Here is a 13,267-nt window from a genome sequence, read left to right as displayed (position 1 = left end):
GTGTGGTGGTGTCAATTTTCTCATATTTGTTGGTGATGAGGTATTGAAAAGAAAAATCTCTGCCACTCAGAGTGTTTAAGTGCTTTACTGGCACTGACCCATAAATCAATTCTGAACATTTCTGCATTGAACAGAATTTCTGCTATGTGATTTACATATACTGGTTTTCAAGTAATAATTATATCCTGAAACCTAATAATTATTGTACACTTGCTACTGTAGTTTAAAAGCCCGCATTCATCCTTCCTTTGCAAATTCCTGTTTTGACCACAACTTAAAAACCTGATGAACTAAAATAGTTAGGTCTGAGAAGCTTTGGGTTTTAATAAAAACTACAGCTCATGGATTTGTTGTTCCCAGTGATTTATGTTATTTGAAAACACTTTAATGTCAGATGATCAGAAGGGAGTGAAAAAAAGGCTAAACCACTGGAGAAATATGTGAGGTTAGAAGGATCAAGCCCAAGCTCTCTACTGCTTCAGTTGGCTGCTTGCACTGTATCCCAAAAAAAAAGGCAGTTGTGGTGGATTTTTTCCTTTCCCTTCTTTATTCCAACTAACAGGATTTCTAAAAAATTGTTACCCCTTTAAAGGTTAAAAGTTCTCTAACTACCAGACCAACTTAATAGCCACTCAGTCCTAATCCAGCTTTATTCTTTATTGTTAACTGTTCTTACCTTTAATATTGGTTTAAAAATAAATCACATCTCTTAGAGCCTATTGTTCTGTCAAGCTAATTGAATCAGGGTACATTTATTTGCTCATGATTTTTGTTTGGGTTTTGTTTTTATTGATATGTCTGCTGTGGTGTCTGGTCAAGCAAGCTGACCTAAATTACTGATAATAAACCACCTATAATGAAGTGTTTTTCCATGGGAAATGAACATGCCCAAAGATTTTGTTTTTATAGCACAATAAAATTAATTTTCGGAAGCTTACATGCCACTTTCTCCAGCAGCATTTTCTCTCACCCTCACAGAAGTACTCAAATTTTTTAGGAATTAATAGAAGAAGTAGTTGTAAAGCTGCACATCAGAAAGGTCTCTGTGGGAATTAATTGATTAAGAACATTTTGATTTACAGTCTAATTTGTATTGTTTAAGTAATGATGTAGTTATATATTTTAAAAACTTGGACAGTTTCTTAATGAGGAAATTTCTTCCAAGTGCTTACACACAGAAGAACTCAGAATGCAGTTATTTGCATAGATCTGCACAACATCCATTCCCTGAGCAACTGAGCTGTACTATCACCAATACTTCTCTTCACTGTTGTGATAAAGTTCTGTCTTGGAATTAACACTGAATTCCAGTTCCAGTGGTAAGCACAAGAGGAATTAATTTGCAAACTAGATGCAAATAATTGAAGTGATTAATGTAATCAGAAATTCTGCTCTGCACAAATGTGGGCTCACTGGGAGAAATTGGTTGATTTTGGTAGATTTGTCTGCAGTATCAAGACTGTAGCACTTTGAGGAAAGTGCCTGCTCCCCTGGATTTGGAGTTCTAGAGACAATTTCTTTGGAATTGAGGCCAGTTTGGAGCTCCCCAAATGACAGAAACACTGTGACATCTGTTGAGTCTGTAGAGGAGAAGAGTATTGGAGTAATTCCTACTGCTCTCCTCAATCCCAGAATGGGAAAGTGCAGTAAAAATGGGAGTTGGGCTCTTCCCAGAGATGCCCAGCGTAAGGGTGAGAGTCATGGGAAACTTTTGTTATAAAAACCCTCTCTTTTTCCAAGCATGAGGGGGATCGTACACTGGGACTGGATGTCCAGATGGGACCTCCATCTTCAGGAATCTTTAAAACTTGAGTGAACAGGATGTGAAAAAGCTAAACTACTACCAAAGTTAGCCCTGTTTTGAGCACTGGGCTAAACAAGATAACCTCTACCCTTTCCTTCCAACCTAAGTTGTTGATTTTCCAGTCTCATCTGTGAACTTTCTGGAATGTGGGAATAGATATTACTTTATCATAAGAATAAAGTCTTCTGTTTTCATTTTAATAATTCAGAGTGTTGTTTAATATTTTAAAAGGGTGTGTTTTATTATTAACATGTACTCATGCCTGCAGTCTCCATACCTTTTTCTTGTCTGATTTCTCATCACGTATCACATTCTTTCAGATTATTGACTCTCACAGACTCAGTTTTATAGCCAGCATGTCCTTTTCTGTCATTTAGTGGCAGTTTCAGCTTGTTTGTCCCACAACTTTTGTCCTTCTGCCTGACTCAGCACCTCACCTTTGCAGGATGACTGCTCATTCAGGCCTGTTTCCAATCTTCATTGAGTTTGCCATTGCTTGGTTTCATTTTTCTTTGTCGTTTTCATGGTCCACCATTCATCCATATGTAACTGTCCTGAAATCTATAGTCTTACTTCTTTTTTACAATTTTCCTCTTTCCTTCAATTTAGGTTTGTTGTTTTGATAGATCACTCATTCCATGTTAAATGAAATCCAAGCTTTTGCCATGGTACTTTTCCTACTATGTCTTTCTGTTTGTTGAATTTCTATTGTGATGGTAAACAACTTAGTATTGAGCACAGGTTGTTAAGGACAATGATTCCCCATGAAAAGGCTTCCTGAGCTTTTTCATTAATTGAAGTATTAATGCTGAGTCCATGTAGGTTAATTGAGGTGTGCTTAAGTAAAAGGCATTGAACTTCTAGACTTGACATGAGGCTGTGGACACAAGACTTTGATTAGTGTAGCTCAGATGATAAACCCTGAAAAATCTATTTTCTTTGTGGTTTTATTTTATTGTTCTCAAGGATCTTGGCCCATCTTTGTTGTTTTTACTGTTTATTTCCTGTCATGAATATTTTTGATTTGGGACTCTCATTAGATATTTATTCTTCATTCCTGCCTGATTTCTGTGTTCCTTTTCTGTCTTTTTCTATTTCTTGTTTCTGTTTTGTCCATATAGTTAGAAGGCTGATCCAAAGAAAGGTTCAGTAGTGTTTGTAAAATGACAAATGTTTAATTATGGAGCACGGAAGTGATTGGGTCCCACAACTGTGTGAGTCAATAAAGTGAAGTAGGAGAGATCTTGGGGCTGATCAGAACAAATGCTTTAATAAAACACTGCAGATAGCTTAGCAGAATGAGAGACAAAAATGAGCCTAACTACAATTGGCTGTGATAGATTAGACAGAATATTCTTGCCATGCTGGTGCTGGAGCTCAGGTCACCTGGAGATGGGATGTTCAGCTGTAAATAAGTGCCACCACTTGGCCTTTTCTGCTAAGAATATTGATTTCTGTACAGACTTGTTCAGGTACGTGAGTGTTGGCCTCCAGCTCTTTTGTAGTTTGTTTTGCAGTTTCTGCCATTACTTTGGTTTTCTATGCAGGAAAAAATGACCTTCGCATTTCAGGCCTTCAAAAAAATCCAAAAAATTCTGGGAGATCTCCAGTGGATTTATTTTGTATCTTGAGACAAATGCTTAAAGCAGCAAACCACAGTACAGTGTGGTGAGATCTACTACTAAAATACGTGTGAAGATGCAGTTCAAAATACGTTAAGTTCTTTAAGATTTTAACTACTTTTTCATCTTTGTTTATCAAGTTTACTATTAAAAGCAAGAAAAAAATAAAGCTCAGAAATTTTGAGGCAATGTTACATATTGAGGGAAAGCATTTTCTCTTCTCCTACTGTAGAAAATACAGCCATGGTTCCAAGAAAGCTACAATATCTACAGACAGTGTAAACCATACTTAATAAATAGATAATCAAGAAACAAAAATATACTACCTTAACCCATGAGAATATTGTAATTTATAATATTTAGTCTTTATTCAAGATTTAAGTATTTGTTCTGTAGTTCTCCCTCTGTTTGGGACCTGTATTTAACTGAACACGATTAAGTGTGGTATTTTGATTAATGATGCTTTAAAAATGGCTGTTGCCTTTTTCTTTTTTTTTTCTTTTTTTTTTTTTTTTTTGAACTTCAAAACTGTGCTATTAGGCCAGAGCTCTATGTTGATGTTTAAAAATACCATCTAAAATTGATGGTTTAAATTGTTTCCATCAGCTGCTCTTTCCTGAGTTCCCATCTTTTGCTGTTTCTGCCATCTTGAGAGAATATTTACTTACTGCTACACTGCATTTAATGGAGACTGTATTAGTCAAGAATGTACACAGAAAGGTGAAGGGGGAAAAAGAATAAAAATGGTTGTGTTTGGTGTTTTTCTAAGTCTGCCTAAAACAACCGTATTAGAAATAGTAGGGGAAATTTCCCTTTAAATAAATATTTGACAGTTTTTGTGTAACGTATTTGACAACATGGTATACAAGTATGTTCAGCATGAAAACTAACTCTGAAGGTTGTGTTACTTTAAAAAAAGAATGATTGCATTTTGGGATTGGTAAGTAAAGCCTAAAAAAAGCAGTTACATACTCATGTTATTTTAACAGCATCCCCAAATGCTGCCATTTACATGCAAGTTGTTTTGTTCCTCTAAAACTAAAATGAGATTTGAAGTGATTGAAAGACATGCTGTGATAAAAGCATGCATATATTCACTCTAAGACAATTTAAATTGGTTTGTAAGAATACAAAGAAATGTAAACATTTTTTCTGTGTGTGTCACTCATACATTCCCTGGAGGAAACCTTGGATTTGGATGATCTTTTCCTATAGGGTCACAAAGAGAAATGATTACTGAGTGATGACTAAATGATTACTAAGTATTACTACTTGAAATAACGTATAAAACTCTCAGGAGAAAAAAATCTAACACATCTCCCTACTTTTGGTGGTGTGGCTGGTATGTTTTATTTAATGGATGTGAGAGTACTTCAGCCTTGATTAGGCTTTCACTGTTAAACTGCGAAATTTTAGTCACCAGGGGGCAATGTTGGGCAAATATTGCAGAATCGTCCGATTCAGCAAATTGCGATCTTGAAATCGTCTTTTAGACGTTCTAAGATATGTCACTGTCTTTTAAAACTGACTTGTGTGGCCCAAGTTTTAAGGGTAAGTATCTTGATTTCAATTTATGTGTGGAAATCTGAAGTCTAGTTGATTTATATATATATATATATATATATCCCCCCCCCCCCCCCCCCCATTTCAATGGGTTTTAATGCTTTCTTAATATCTTTACTTTTAAAAAATTGGAAGTTTTACTGAACAGTAGAAGTCTGAAAGTGGGGGAATTGAATGCTGCTTTCTTCTTTTTGTATTAGTGCACTTCAGGCTCTTCAGTTTCTAGCCCAGGCATGTGGCCATAGTTCAGTGTGTTCTTAGTGCAGGTGTTTTTGCATTTGCATTGTGTTTGTTCTCTAAAAAATCCCTTTGTTTTCATGGTTTGCATTATATATTAGAGAATATTTAGGGGTCTCTGTCAGTTTTGTTTGTTTACATTTGCTACAGCTGATAGTAAACAATATATTGGAGGGCTTGTGGGTTTTTTATCACTGATTTTGCAGGACTTTAAGTCCTTGGATGAAAGTTTTTAGTTGAGGTGAATCCTGAATAATTCAACTGTATTTGAATATTAGGCCATTTGAATATAGGTGATAGATTGGTGGTTTTGAGACTAAAATAAAAAAAGCCTTCTGTACCTGTTTTAAAACTGAGTTCTGGAGAGTGTATGGGGTCACCTTTTGTTTGTGTTCTAAGATTTGTTTCAGCCAAAGCAAAAGCAGCAGGATTGTGATGAAAACTGAGACTACATCAGTGTTGAAGTGAGAATGTTCATCCCATTTCTGTGGGGTGAATCCCACTGGAAGGATTAATGTGGGAATCAAAAAGTCTGAGTGCTCTGGTACACTGGGTGGTGAATATATAGAAAGACAAAGTTAGGTTTTACTTATGTTTTTGTGGAATGTTTCTGACAGCTGAGGTCTCCACGTGAAATGGGAGGAAAATGAACGTTCAGTAGAAATGAGGGTGTGACAGTGTTTACTTGCAACTCAAGTAAAATGGTGAAATGGAATTTTGTGCACTCTCAAGGACAGAGTTCTCTAATGCAGTTTTCCACGAAGCCAGAGTAGCTTTGGGTGAATTAGCTGTTGTCTCAAGACTGTCAAGTCTACAAAGAAGTAATTGCTAGGACAAAGATTTTACAGATTTTGTGTATGTTATGTGTTTTTCTGTGGCTCAAACCATGAGTTTTTTTCATCTGTCTTCACAAAAGTAGCGTGTTCCTCTTTAATAGAGTTCTCAGTTCTCATGAAGCATCCACACGGAGTTGAGATTTAATCCAGTTGTGCTTACTGCTTTACTTGATGGAGCTCTTTGTGTAGCATCTTTATTTAAAAATAAAAATAAATATGTGTATAGAAAAACAACTGGTAACTTTCCAAAATCAAATTTACTTTCAACAGTACATTCTATGCTCAAGCATCTTAAATTCATTAACCAAGCTTAAAGAAAACTTGCAGTCTACTAGAACAGTAATGCTGTGTTCAGAAGTTTCTTCAATTTTTTTTTTTCTGCTTAGTTTCTTGTTTTGTCTCATGTTTTAAATTTAGGATGCTAAAAGATTCCTCTGACACTAAAGGAGTAACTGCAGGCATTTAGGCTTGAGAGAAGATCAGTTCAGCAGCTTTATTCCAGCTCACTGAAATGTTTAGGTTGGATGGTTAAGCTAAATTTGCTCTGTTATCTGTAAATAAAAATATTTTTTTCCCCTTAGAAAACATATTTTGGCCAGGTAATTAAAGCTAAGCAAGATCTGCTATTGATGTTTGATTTTCACTGCCCAAAATCTATCAAATATTCAAGTTGAAGTCACAGGTACAATTAAATGTAGGTACAAAACAGCACCATGCGGATGATATCTCTGATTTTTTTTACTGTGCTTGGGTATAAATTTTTATTAGTTTTTCATACATCATTCCCAGCTCAGTTCCTGAAACGTTTCCATGTTGAATACAAATCCTGCTGTAATTCTGGATGCACGCTGCAGTCACTGTGCGACTTGAACCCCAAAATAACTGCTATGAGTAAATTGGAATAAATCATAAAAGTTTGGCTGATGTAATGCATGGGATTAAAATATAAGTATATGGCATAAAAATGTAAGTGTATATCATAAATGGATTTATCTGTGTAATGTGTTTTTTTCAGGGTCTCTTGACAACTGGAGTAGAATTTGAATCTCTCCCTGCTGCCCTTTCCCTCCCTGCAGAATCTGGTCTCTACCCTGTGACTCTCGTTGGTGTTCCCCAAACCACAGGGCAGATCACTGTCAATGGTAAGAGATGGCTCCAGTCACTCTGCGTGGGCAAAGCAACCTGAGTTTTGCACCTCTGTGGGTTGCATGGCTCTGTTTGCCACGTGTGTGTTCACCACTCTGAATTCTCCTTAGTAAGTAAAGGAAAAAAGCAGAAGAGGGAATCTGTTCCCTGTACCAGGCTTCATTAAAAACAGCCTGATGAATCACTTGGTTGCAGCAGCAGTAACAAGCACATTCTTGGAGTATCTCATGTGTGAGAGGATGAGGATAATGAAATCCAGCTCCCCTTTATTAATGCTTTCATTTGGAAAGCTTCTGAGGAAGATTACTTGAACTTTTTTCTTAAGAATGCAGAAGATAATCTTGCACGGTTTTTTTTTTTCCTTAATTAATTGTGTTCATGTAAGATTACAGAAATTTTTGCAGATTGCTTCCGTGGAAACAATTTAGCCAGGGTGTATGGCCTGTTGCAGTCAAGATATCATTTCCTTAATAAGCCTAAATAAAACAGTGTTTGTAGTAAGGAAGAAAATTAAAGAGCTTTTACAAAAGATGAGCAGACCTAGAAAAGGAGGCATATGTGGAGAGGATGGATTCAACACGTAGTAGGAGTGAATCATCTTACCAAATCACATTTTTAAATATGTCTTCCTGGAATACAAAGTTAGGATACAGGATAAGAACCATTTTAGTAAAGCTAAACACTAAAAGGTTATGGCTTTGAACTTGAAGAAACTCTGTTCTCACTGAATTTTTCTTAAATGCTTTTGTGTCTGCTCATAAAACAATTTTTCATGTGATTTTTTTTTTCCCCCAGAAACTATTCCAGTGAATACAGAATAGCATCAAAGCATTCAGAACATTTGTACTGTAGTTGTCTCCTTTGAGTTCCACGTACTAAAAATGTATTGCAAGTAGAGGAGTTGATTTCTGTCTTGGCAGCTTTTTGTGTGTCAATGTATCAAATTTTCCTTCAGATATAACTCATAAATACTGCCTGGTACGGAATCAGTAGAGAGGTATTTTTCTACTAAATTGAACTTTCAGCAGTTGTGGTCCTCTGTGGCAGGTGTCTGTGTTTATGCATGCATATTTTTTCCATTAATAATTTCCTTTAGGATTCTTTTATCCGTCTGATGCAGTTGAGATTCTTTCCTATAAACATTCTTCTGAGGAAATAGGGAACGTATGTTGGAGGTTGACATGTTTTATGTGCACCAGTGAATTTGGTGATGAGGTATAAAATGGTGTCCATGCTATGACTTGTGATGTTGATCTTGTACAGAATTCTGCAGAATTTTTCTGTAATGCAGAAATCAGAGGCTCTTTACAATTTCTTTTATTTTACATGCCACAGATGCAGAGGTGAACACGTGTGTTGTTTGTACATTGTCAGGTACTTATAAATGTTGTTATTTCGGGGGTTTGAAAGTCCTGTATGTATTATGTGTCCTGAGAAGATTTTCCTGTAGAGAAGGTGGTGTTTTGGGTAGCAGATGCACTGACAAGACCTGACCAGTAAACTTAGTCCTTTAAGACCTGCCAGAAAGCAGTAAAATCCACAACTGATGTTTTCTTCTAAAACTCAGGTTATCATACTTCAGTTTTTGGTGTCTTCAGTGATTGCCTTCTGGACAATCTGCCAGGAGTGAAGACCAATGGCTGCACTGTCGAAGTCATTCCAGCTCTGCCAAGGGTGCAGATCAGCACCTCCCTCCCAAGGTGAGAAATTAAATTAAATGATGATTTCGTTGGGTCATATTTAAGTGTTAGTCACATGCTGAATAAAAACTCTGCCACCTGAGTGTATAATCAATGCTTGAGAATAAGACATAATTGATGCCTGGGTTCTTTGCTTCAGAATGCAAACCTGAGTTTTTTGTTCTACTGCTTGAAACCCTGGAATTTTATAGAAATATGCGGAAATAATTTTGCAATACTCTTGTGCTCAAAACTTGGTTTTGGGCAAAGAGGAATGCATCAAGCCAAGAATTCACAGTTTATATTTTAACAATCCAGTCCAGGCACCCTTGTTAATTCAGATCAATTACCACAGAAGAAAGAAAAACTAAGAGAGAAAAATACATGGAAGAATCACTAATAAATATCTCTACATTTATACAGTAACTGAAAACATGATTTTTTTTTTTTTTGTTTTTTAATATGCGATTCCATGTTACTTTTTTCAGAATATGAAGGGAAAAAAAGAAATTCCTTCTTCCCTTTCACTCCACATGCCCAAATTTCAGAGCCCTGAAATGCTAACAGTACATGACAGTACATTCTGTATGATCAAAAAATACTGGTTTGAAGTCCTCATCACAGATCTGTTCTGAAAGACTGAAATCTGCTCCTGTTTGTGGTGGCTGCTTGTCTTGTGGTAAGGAAAGACAGGATCAAAGGGAAGGATGGCAGGAATACTTGCAAAAAGGAGTAGAATTATTGGTCATTTATCTCAGTAACTTTTGTCCTTGTATCCTTGATGCTTTCTGACCACTCTGCATTAGCACAGAAAATACAGTCAGGAATGGAACCTCTGGCCATCTGTCTTGTTCTGCAACCTCCTTCCCTCATTCATGCTCCAAAGAGTTCATTTCTAGTCATTGTTTCACCTTTCACACAGGGAATTTTTCCCAGGATCCACTGCCCTGAGGTTTATGCCCTGCACTGTCCATTAAACCTGCTCATTGTAATGACCTGCTCTTGATTTTCTTTTTCCTTTTCCCTTTCTTACAGTTTTTACAAGTAGTTTAACAAGCTTTCAGAGTTAGAATATATATTTTGTATTGTTTGAAATCTGACTTGTCTTATGCATAAATTATTAATTTTTGTCCTCAAGGGTTCTAAAAAATGGGAATGGAAAATGGTATCTGGTATCTTCAGCAGAAGTTTCTGAGTCTTCCAAGAACAGTGAATACAGTAACCTGGACAGGCTTTTAACATTTTCATTGTAATACTTTGTTTGTCCCATTTTGTAGGTCTGCTCATACACTTCAGCCTTCTTCAGGGGATGAAATCTCCACTAACGTGTCTGTCCAGCTGTACAATGGAGAGAGCCAGCAGCTCATCATTAAATTAGAAAATATTGGAACAGAACCATTGGAGAAACTGGAGGTGACAGCAAAAACTGTCAACATCAAGGGTGTGTATGCTGATTTATATTTGGAAATAATCATGCTGACTTCTTCTCTGTTAAAAGGGAGATTATTTGTGTTATACTTCTTTTAGGTCAGTTTAGAATAAATATCATAGTCCCTGTTACGGAGCTGAAATAATTCAGTTTGATTTTATTGTAGGAATATAGGAATGAATGTAAAAGTGTAGAGAGATGAAAGGAATTGTAGAATCATCTGTGTGTTAAAGGTCAGCTGCTTTTCAGAAATCTAGATTTAATTTCAGTGTTACTTGGGAAAAAAATCCTGAGGCAATTACTTGTAAAGAGGAAGAATCTTGGGTCTAAATTATTTTCTCCTTATGTCTAAATATGCTGATTAGTTCATTAAATAAATTACTATTAGCAGTAATGTTGTCCTACTTGAGGGAGTGGAATTAAATAAACCTGTTTCTATCTTACTCAGTGAGCAGTAGGAAAAAAAATGGAGAGAAGACTTTAAAAGACAAAGCAATAAATAAAATAAGCTATTGTGAGTTAAAAGAATAATTGAAGCTCTGGAAGAAATACAGCACATCCCCTGTGTACACTTAATTCTCTTGAAATACTCTGGCCATGTTAGTATTAAAAAGTTGTCTGATAGATGAATCCTGCTTTTGTTTTGTGATTTTTTTTTTTTGGTTTGTCCTCTGAGGCATTGTTATGAAAATGATCTTAGCAGAAGAACTGCAGGTGACAAGCAGCATAATCTTTACTGACAGTAGAAATACCTTACTTTATTGCAGGTTTTATTCTGTCAGTGTCAGAGCATTAAAATTCAGTGTCATACATTGTGATTTCTGTTCATTTCAGTATTCAAGCTCAGAATTTTTTTATAAGAGAGTATCCCCCCCTTTCCACAACATCAGAGAATAGGAGTTGCCAATCATCTCAAAATAGATTTTCGGTCTGAGACTTGTTACCAGGAATAATTTTAGGAGTTGAAACATATGATGACTTACTCTTCTTATTTCAGAAATTCCAACATGCTTCTCCTGGGCCAGGGGCTGTATGTATGGAATGGAGAGGCCAAATACAGCATTCAGGTGAAATGGAAACATTGATGGAATGAAATGTATTAAATGGTTGAATATATGGGCCTGTGAATCACATGTAAATCAGAATTCTTGTATGTAACATTACACAGTTAATGGGTTCACAGTGTTGAAAGAGAGACTTATGTCAGCTTTAAAACCACCATCTCTCCATGATAACTTCTGTTAAAAACAGTGGGGGAAAAGGAAAAGAGTTGATAGACTCGCCTCTAAGTTCAGTAAAACTTTTAATTGTAGTGCATCCTGTATTTTCTTTCTCTATAGAAGATGCTTACAACGAAGTCCCTTTGTTTAGCTGACAGTGTTTCAGATGTTATTAGGCATGATAACTGTCTATCAGAAAAAGGAAGATTTCTGATGAGTAAGCTATAAGCATGCATGCTCAAAAAATGCAACTTAAATCCCTATCTCAGAAAAAAAAGGAATGAGTTTTGAGAGGCACTGATATTTGTTCTGACAGTGTGAGAACTGTGCCATCAGAATCATGCAATCAGAAATGTCTGTGTGGGCAGGGACCTCTGGAAATCATCTTAACCTTGTTTTGAAAGCAGAACTTAAGGTGATTCAGGGTCCTGTCAGGCAGAATGTTCAGTTTCTTGCACCATATCACGGAAGTGAAATGCACCCCTGTATTTGGAACTGTGTGCTTGAGATGAGCTGTTACTGGATGAAAAAAACCCAACTTAAATAAGTGTGACTTTTTACATGACTGTGCTGTGGAAACAATGTAAAGCACTGGAAAAGGCTGCCCATGCAAGAGGAGCTAATGGTCCACATTAAGCATGCAGTAATTATGTTATTTCAAATGTGATTGCATGGAGGTGTTAGTGTCATAGACTCAGTCACTGAATGGTTTGGGTGGGAAGGGACCTTAAAGACCTCGGAGTTCCAATTCTCCTGCCATGGGCAGGGATACCTTCCACTATTTCAGGTTCCTCAGAGCTCCATCCAGCCAGGTCTTGAACAGTTGAAGCAATGGGGAGTCCACAACCTCTCTGGACAACCTGTGCCAGGGCCTCACAGTAAAGAATTTCTTCCCGATACCTAAGCTAATCCTGCCCTCTGTCAGTTTGAAGCCATTCCCCTTTGTTCTGTCACTACATGCCCTGTCCAAAGCCCCTCTCCAGCTCTCTTGGAGCCCCTTTAGGCACTGGATGGGGCTCTAAGATCTACCCAGAGCCTTCTCTTCACCAGGATGAGCAACCCTAACTCTCTCAGCCTGTCTTCATAGCAGAGGTGCTGTGATCAACTTAGTGGCCTCCTCTGGACTTTTTCCAACAGGTCTTTCATGTCAGCAGGTCCAGCATGTCTTTCTTGTGTTGGGGATGGACCTTTGCTTTTTTTCATTTTAGTTATGGCTCTCTTCCATTTTAGTTACGACCATAAATTTAAACAAATGCATAGGGATGGAGTGATGGTACAGTGACGTGGGCTTGTGGTGGTCAGCAGGGAACTAAAGTTTTGTAATGTCAGCAGCTCTGTTTGGTCTGTGAATACATGCATGGAACTCATGGAGGCATGACATTAAACCATCTCTAACAGCATCACAAACTCTTGGTGTTACGCATCAAGGTGAGAGGATATGCAGGTATTTATGAACTGTCCATAGTATTAAGAAGTTCTCTTGGTTGTTCTGTACTATTCCTCACTGAAATGTGCCTGTTCAAACTGCTCAAGGTCTTCTTGAAAGCTTGTGGTCACCTTCATTTGCCTGACCACAGCTTGCCTGTCAGCTCAGGAGCCTGTGAGAAGCTGTTGTCCCATTTCAGCCAAATACACAGAGCTTTCAGTCAACCTTTGTTTCACCTGATTTCCTTTGGTTCTTTTTGTCTTGGCAGTTGCTTGTGAATCTCTTGCAGCTGCTGCCTGCCTGAC

The 13,267-nt window shown here is 37.1% G+C and overlaps 1 protein-coding gene across 5 annotated transcripts in view; it reads left to right on the top strand.

The window, feature by feature from the left end:
- Positions 1–13,267, top strand: part of TRAPPC9 (trafficking protein particle complex subunit 9) — a 459,459-nt gene that overhangs the window by 56,659 nt on the left and 389,533 nt on the right. For all 5 annotated transcript variants that reach the window (XM_069005535.1, XM_069005533.1, XM_069005534.1 and 2 more), the window contains 3 exons: positions 7,078–7,204; positions 8,776–8,908; positions 10,165–10,328. In XM_069005535.1, the coding sequence (XP_068861636.1) occupies positions 7,078–7,204; positions 8,776–8,908; positions 10,165–10,328 (424 nt within the window). The remainder of the gene's footprint in view (positions 1–7,077; positions 7,205–8,775; positions 8,909–10,164; positions 10,329–13,267) is intronic.

This window comes from Aphelocoma coerulescens, chromosome 2 (assembly GCF_041296385.1).
Source record: "Aphelocoma coerulescens isolate FSJ_1873_10779 chromosome 2, UR_Acoe_1.0, whole genome shotgun sequence".
Lineage (NCBI taxonomy): Eukaryota > Metazoa > Chordata > Aves > Passeriformes > Corvidae > Aphelocoma > Aphelocoma coerulescens.
This window is presented reverse-complemented; position numbering and strand designations above follow the sequence as displayed.